The sequence below is a fragment of the Orbicella franksi genome, chromosome 10 (assembly GCF_964199315.1).
Source record: "Orbicella franksi chromosome 10, jaOrbFran1.1, whole genome shotgun sequence".
In the NCBI taxonomy this organism is placed as follows: Eukaryota; Metazoa; Cnidaria; class Anthozoa; order Scleractinia; family Merulinidae; genus Orbicella; species Orbicella franksi.
Window position 1 is genome coordinate 13,866,697 of NC_138154.1, and position 7,885 is coordinate 13,874,581.

At 39.1% G+C, this 7,885-nt stretch overlaps 1 protein-coding gene across 1 annotated transcript; it reads right to left on the minus strand.

Moving 5' to 3' along the window:
* Positions 1–4,614, minus strand: LOC145499314 (multiple coagulation factor deficiency protein 2 homolog). Its single transcript, XM_081478819.1, has 4 exons — positions 4,164–4,614; positions 2,400–2,466; positions 651–765; positions 1–223 (listed from the first exon to the last, which is right to left on the minus strand). The coding sequence occupies exons 1-4, from the start codon at positions 4,310–4,312 to the stop codon at positions 54–56; spliced, it is 501 nt and encodes a 166-aa protein (XP_081334945.1). The 5' UTR covers positions 4,313–4,614; the 3' UTR covers positions 1–53.
* Between the last annotated feature and the right edge of the window lie 3,271 nt (positions 4,615–7,885).

A 7,885-nucleotide genomic window follows, 5' to 3' on the forward strand; every position in this document is an offset into this window, starting at 1 on the left:
ACCCAGTCCTTCACGGCCAAAGAAGCCGTAGTAGTAGCTCGCCGTAGCGTATCTTAGATTCCAGTACGGGTATCATCGATAGGGCGCGCTTGTGTGTGCTTGAAAGAGGCCATAAACTCGGGGTAGTCGATATAACCATCTTCATTACGGTCCTGGTCCTCTAAGATAGTGTCAACAAACTCTGCCATATCGTCCTCATTAAAAGAATCTGATTCATGGTGACCTTGGATGCAAATACGACCAGCGCAAAGTGAGTATTTTTTAAAAAAATCTAGATCTGGTCTTGATCTAATACTTTTTATCAAAAACTGGATTATTGGATAATGCAATTCAGCACTTTTCATTGGCCATCCTGGGTTATGAGCCATTATACCACTGATTACATTATTTTAATAATGTGATGGTCAAGGGAATTACTCCTTTCGTAAACACTTTCTGTTCAATTTTGAAGTTGTACTCAAACTCGCGTCATAAATTTTTCATTCTTATAATGTGTAATGAGTCATTTATCCCAATTTATAAGATACATGTAAAAAGTTACATACCATAGTGATATACCCTGGATTACAATATGAAAATGGAAATTTAAAAACTAGATGCAACAGTGCAGAGAATGGATGCATTAATCAGCGCACTTGGAGGATATTTACCTTCGTCTTCAGAATGGTCGTGGTGTGAGAAGCCTTGAAATATCTCCAGTCCGTCTAACTTGCTGTTATTGTCAAAATCATGCATCAGGAAAAACTGAACTTCGCTTTTCGTTTCCTACAAGAGAATGAAAAAATTTTAAAAAAAGGCGCAAAGTTAGTCGGTTAAGATCTATTTTGCACACAAGCCATAAACATGCACAGAAAGAGGTTTGGTTTTCTAGCCGGCAGGATAACTTTTTGTACCAAGAAGGTGAGCGTATTAACCATGCATGGATATACTGTCCTGATTTATTTTAGCGGGCTTTGACAATAGCTAGCGTGCAGTACGGCCGACTGATTGCTAGAAGTTCACCTCATTCATAGGTCATAGCAAGAACACGGAAAATTCAGTTTCAGTATGATGTTCGAAAGGAAAAAGTTCTCAAGTTTTTGCTAAAGATGAAATAAAGCAATACGGTATTGAGGCTGCCTCGCCCCCAGGCGTTCCTCTTTGATTGGAACGCGGTGCCCGTGGTGTTGTGGGACTGTACTATCAAGCATTGCGCGGCGCGGGGACGCGCTCTTTGTTTCGAGTTTCCTGCTCTTCACCGACAAAAACGTAACGGCGCGCCGGCGCAAGGCCACGAGGCGGGTACAGAGGAAAACAAAGATTGCTCTCTCTCTCTCTCAGAATGTGTTCACGTGACGTCATCAAATTCTCAAACTAAAGAGCCCCTAAATGTTTTATCCTCATTTGTCGGTTTTATCCGTGTTTGTCGAAAAATATACACTTATCTCGTGATTTTTAGCCATTTTAGGAGTTAAATAATTATTAGGAAAAGTGATTGTGTAAATGTTTTTTGGTTCGGTTCAGACAATCAGTTGTCTAAAAAGCCAAAGTAAGTTCCAGATGTTTACACTATTTTCCGGCCGCCATATTGGAGGTCCTCCAACAGGGCGGCTCCATACTGGGTTGTATAATTTTCCGCGGAACATTTCGACGAATATCTCAACTTTGGGACGACGCACACACCTTAAACTTGGAGAACCGTCTTCTTTGAATATCGTCTCTAATATCACAATTTCTTCACTTTATCTTCTGAATGGTTTTTGATTTTATTTTTTATTGTTTGACAATGCACACACTCTATTACCATGCAGTAGAGCTCAGTGTTGCCTAACCACTCGAAACAACAAGAGAAATACAATTGAATCCCTGCCCAACGGCTACCATGAGCCAATGCTGAAATGTAAAGGCGTGAGGTGAAAAAAATTGTGCCTAAAGAAAGCGTGAAAAAAAAAAGAAAAGGTAAAATAAGGAACAAAAGTTCTAATTTAAAAGAATAGAGTATTGTTTTGGCAACAGCTTGGAAATATCGCCTGCTTCGTTAGTGGTTGCATTGTGCTATGATTCTAAAATTTTCGAACTCAAAAGTTTCCTTTGTCAATTACGCAGCTATTGTCAAATAAATCAATAGAATGGTTAATTATTAGACCATGCGAGGGCTGAAATATTGACCATTACGAAAAAAATACTCTATTTTCTTAAAATTAGATTATTTGTTCCTTAATTATTTTACTTTTTACATTTTTCACATTTTCTTTTCGCACATAATTTTCATCTCACGCTTTTACATTTCAGTTTTTTAGAAGGCTTGAGACTGGGAGCCGAATGCTCACGTTTTAAAATCCTTTCAAACCAGGAACGTTTTTACTTAAGATGATTTATAATGCTGATTACTCCTCCATTTTTAACAGTTATATACTTACATTGAGGTATTTAGTAGCTGCTTCGTCATCCATTCCCAGCTGTTCCATCAAATGTTCCTTGACATGGCTGTATATGTATGAAACGACATCAACAAGCCAATCTTGAAAGTTACAAAGCCTAAATCTTACATGTTATTACAAATCCTGAGCAAACATGTAGCGCAGCATCACTGACGCGGTGAAGCAGTACGAGTGTCGAAGACGGATATTAGCGACAAAGTTGGTTCTCCTTCCTTGAAACTCTTTTCATGAAAAAGTTGTTAACGAAGGGCCGGTAGTCATTAGTGGTTAGCGGAGCAAACCTAACGCAAGGAGTACAGCCGGATATCTACGATACTTGCACTTTGAAAACCGGCAAATATGCAGCCATCTTGACCTCACAAACTTGGTCCAAAAACCTGGAATTTATTGTATGAGTAAAGAATACCAATTACGGGAGACAGCGGGCAATCCCGAGCGGTCAAGATAGATAAGATCGCGTCATAATAAAAGTTAAAAACGTTTCCTGGCTAAAGATATTATAAAACACAAGCTTTCGACTGCCTAAACGTAACTGGATTCTTCAACGGGTGAAATAATGAAAGAGGCGCTAAGAATTCTTAATTACTGCGATAAAAACAATACCACAAAATAAAATTAAGTAAAATAAACTTAAGAATTTTTCCAAAAAAGAATGCTGTATTGTCCTTGGACAAGAGTTATTGTTCGCACTGGAGGTTGTTAGGGGCGCTGTCCATTCAACCAAAAAATGGTGACAAATGGTATGGAAATTTCCTGGGAAATTTTCCAGAAAATCCGGAAATTGTTGAATTTCCGAAAGGCGAACCATTCAACCAAAAAGGGAAATCAACTGGGACGGAAATTTCCGAAAATTCTGGTATACTACCTCGCGAGCTTGTCCAGTCCTTTGAAGAAATTTAGAAAAAGCTGCTCCATTTGCCAATGGAAATTTTCGGAAACTCGAACTGGAATTTTTCATCGAATGGAAAGTACAGTGCTCATGGTGTGCCAAGATTCCAAGAACTTTCTAATACTAAAAGATAGCGTCGATTTGCCCGTTCGGGTAGCCAGTTACAATGCAGGATGTCAACTTGTTTCATCATACCCGCTTGAGGACTTAACCATATAATAACTATACTTATTAACCCAGAGTGGGGTCTCAAATCTTAAATCTCAAACCGAGAGCTTGCCGTATCGACCGAGTGACAGCGAGGTCAATACGGCTAGACCGAGGTTTGAGATTTTCCCGTAAAGATCGAACGTTCGAGGTTAATAAATTGCAGGCCCGTAATAGGCCCACGGGCATTGGGAGAGAACCACACAACACCCTAGGCTACAAGCAGGAACCGCATACTTATAATTTTATTTTCGGTTTTTACTCGAAACCCTCTTAAGTAAACGCGACCTTCCCGCATGACTATTCATAAATGTGATCCCTAATAGAAAAAGTTATTGAACAGAGTGAGTGGTCACCACTTCTTTTAACGGTCTGTTCCTCGTAACTAGATGAAAACGAAAACCCTAGAATCATGCCATCAGTTTACAAATCAATTTATTTGAATAAAGCAGGTACTAATAATCTGTTTTCTTAGCGAAGGCTTTCAAGCAGTAAAACGAACCTGGTAAATATCTGATGACATCGAGAATGAAATCAGAAAAATTCACTAGTTACTGAATTTGGAAGCAGCTAATTTCCAAACCAAACCAATACTAAATTGAGACACAATTTTCTCTACAGTAAAGAATAAAATCTAAGCGACTTACTATAAATCTTTGACTTGATGTTCTAAAACCCGCTGTGCTTTTTTCCGATCTTTTGAACTCTCGACATGTCCAAAAAGTACAGCAATAACTAGCCAAGAAATAAACGATAATCTTCCACACCAACTCAAAGTTAATCGTAGAGGGAACATTGTTCGCACTTTGTGAGTTCACAATGGCCGACTGTTAAATAAACGCTGTACATTAGCATTTTCTTTTATTGCGGTGAATCATCGTTCGCGAGTAAAAATGTAAATATATTCGTGGCGGGCAGAAACCATTCGATTTCGTTTATACAGACAGACAGGTGTATGTGGAAAACCCGCCAATCAGAGATCGCCTAATCACTATGGGTATTCATGAAACGGCTTGATCGAAAAGTTTGTGGTTTTGATTCTGTTTGCCATATTTCATTTAACAAATAAAGAAGCCTAAGCCATGTATTACTTAAGAAATAGAAATCATGTACCGTGTTTCTATCGAGTTATAGAAACACGAGAGGAAGTTTGGGAGAACGAGAAATGCTGTGGGAACACGAGCCGCAGGCGAGTGTTTCCGCAGCTTTTTCGAGTTCCCCCAAAACTTTCACGGGTGTTTCTATAACTCGATAGAAACACGGAGAACATGTTTTCTATTTCTTTCAGAAAACACCGCGACGGAAAAAAGGAAAACAAGTTGTTAACTTTGATTATCAAAATTTATAAAATAACTGAGATACTACGCACGCCCTGATTGGTCAATAGAGTCAGCTAAACCTATGTTCTATTGTACCGGTAAACCACGGTTCCCGATCTATGGCAGCTCTACGTGGGAACTAGAGAACTCGGAACTCTAGCGATAACAAATGTAATAGACAGTTTTGCCTTTCACTGGCTGAGATATCAATAACACGAATATCTTTTCATATAACATATACATGGAAATTTGCAAGGAAAAACAGGACCAGAAGTTGGTCGTCATATAAAGCTTTATCTTTTTTTCCACGGCAAAACTTTTACACCGACTCCGGGTACGCTTACCTTGCCAAGCACATGGAGTTTGGACTATTTGCACACTTTTCGTACAGCCTTTTACTTTCGTGATGACCGATTCCAATTACGAATCCCTGCATTTCTCCGTCAGAATACTTTTGAGCTAATTAATATGCTTTTTGCCTTTCACCGTTAACCTTTTCCTTTCCTTTCTTAAAACTTTCTTAGCGTGAATTGTTTTCGTCGCTTTGCTCTGCGGATTTCGTGTCTGGCGCGGAGTCCGAAAAGCTTGTAAATCAGTCGCCTAACGGCTCGTGATTTACAAGCTTTTCGAGTGTTCTCCCAACATCCCGCGTTGTTTATTGCGCCAGCAAAGCCATAGAAACAGTGGTCTATTGCTTAAGTAAATTCTCTTTGCTCGCACCATCATTACGTCAACAACTCGTGCTAGCTCTGTGTTTCTATCGAGTTTTATGGGGCGCCGTTTGTAAATTTATTATTTAGACCGAATTTATGCCATTTTCCCCTTATTTATAAATAATTGGAAATGCCACAAAATTTGTTTATAAATAAGACACAAGAACTTGTCCGTTGATATGTAAATAATTATTTTAGGTACGTTCTGATTTATAAATAATCTTTTACCATAGAGTTATTATATATAAATAATAAACGAAACAACTTCAATTATTTATATATCAGGTCATCTCTAAAATAGTTATTTACATATCATAAAGTTTGTAAATCCCATTATTTATAAATAAATTACTTCACCGGGAGTGTAAATTCATTATTTAGAAATAATAAATTTCACCTCGCCGAGTGTAAATTTATTATTTATAAATAATGAACTTCACTGGGTGTGTAAATTCATTATTTAGAAATAATAAATTTCACCTCGCCGAGTGTAAATTTATTATTTGTAAATAATGAACTTCACTGAGTGTGTAAATTCATTATTTAGAAATAATGAATTTCTCCTCGCCAAGTGTTAATTTATTATTTATAAATAATGAACTTCATTGAGTGTGTAAATTCATTATTTAGAAATAACGAAGTTTCATTTCGCCGACTGTAAATTTGTTACTTAGAAATAATGAACTTCACTGAGTATGTAAATTCATTATTTAGAAATAATGAAAGTATGAATGGCTGACCCAGCGTCTCTTGCCCGATCGATTTCGGAGGCTGTTTCTCGCGCTATAAGTGAGACAGTTAGTGCTACCCTTGCTCAAGTAGGTAACGGCGGCGGTATGTAGCCTGAAATTCAGCACTGGCGGATCTGGGGGAGGGGCCCGGGGAGCCCGTTCTCCCCCCCCCCCCCAACCCCCCGCCTCAACTCTCTATTATGGAGTTCTTATTCACTCAGCAATTCGGCAGCTCACACTGCAACAGGAACAACTACTCAAAGGCTGAAGTAACAGGTAAATTTTAAGAAAAGAAACTGCTGCATGAAGAAAATAAAAATCGCTTGGCGTGTTAAGTGAAAGGTCTGATTTCTATTGAAATTCAATAATGGTTTAAACCTAAATGAATTTAGCTTTCCACGTGTACGATCTTTGGACTTGCCTGGAATAGACATGCCCACCGTGACTTCATCAAGCCAAACAAAGTGTGTCACACAGCTATCCGTCCAAAGGTCACAAAGGTCACAAAGAATTTAACCTGCGAGTGGGCTCACGTTTGAATCAAACACGCGAGTGACGAAGAGGAATAGCGATCGGCGGGAAAGAGGCGCCAAGAAAGTGACTCTCTCCTCTCGTGGCTTCGCCCGTGGATTTCTCGCTCTCAGCTACGCCGAGCGCGTTTGTGCTCCAACGTGAGCCTGTTCGCAGGCTACAAAGAATTATCTAAACATGTAAAGACATTATTCGATTTCCCGATTTTAAAAGTTCTGCATTTTCTTCATGCAGCAATTTCTTGGCTTAAAATTTACCTGTTACCTCGGCCTTTGAGTAGTTGTTGTCGTTGTCGTTGTCGTTGTCGTTGTCGTTGTTCCTGTTGCAGTGTGAGCTGCCGAATTGTTGAGTGAATAAGAACTACATAATAGATATTTGAAGCGTGATTCTCGCTTAAACTCAATTAACCAAAATAGGGGGGGGGGGGGGGGGGCTCCCCTAGATCCGCCACTGCTGAATTTCAGGCTGCATACGTACCTGAGCAAGGGCAGCATTAACTGTCTCACTTATAGCGCGAGAAAAAGTCTCCGAAATCGATCGGGCAAGAGACGCTGGGTCAGTCATTCATACTTTTATTATTTCTAAATAATGAATTTACATACTCAGTGAAGTTCATTATTTCTAATTATTATATGGCTGCGTCTCACAAACACTAGGAACTACCGAATTCACGAATATTATTGGCTGAAATCGATATTGACCGCGGTCTAGATTTTCCCATCTAGACCGGCATCTAACTAGACCGGTTTCATTTTGCGTTGACAAAGTAGCAAACTAAAATACAAAAATGTTCACCATTTTCTTTTATTTTCTTCTCAATCATTTATGGCACTGCCAAAAAGCCTGATGACAAATCAAACAAGTAAAGAGAACGAGCAAATTTCGGCAGGTTTAAGTTAAGCTCATCGCCGTTCGCAAGCAAACTGTCGGCAAACCAGTTACATTAAACGAATTAAAGTTTTCTTCTTTGCCATGTAATAAACATCTTATTAACCGAGCTAAGTCGGTCTGTATGGGAGAATCTTGACCTCGGTCGTGTGTACAGACCTCACTGCGTTCGGTCTGTACTCACGAC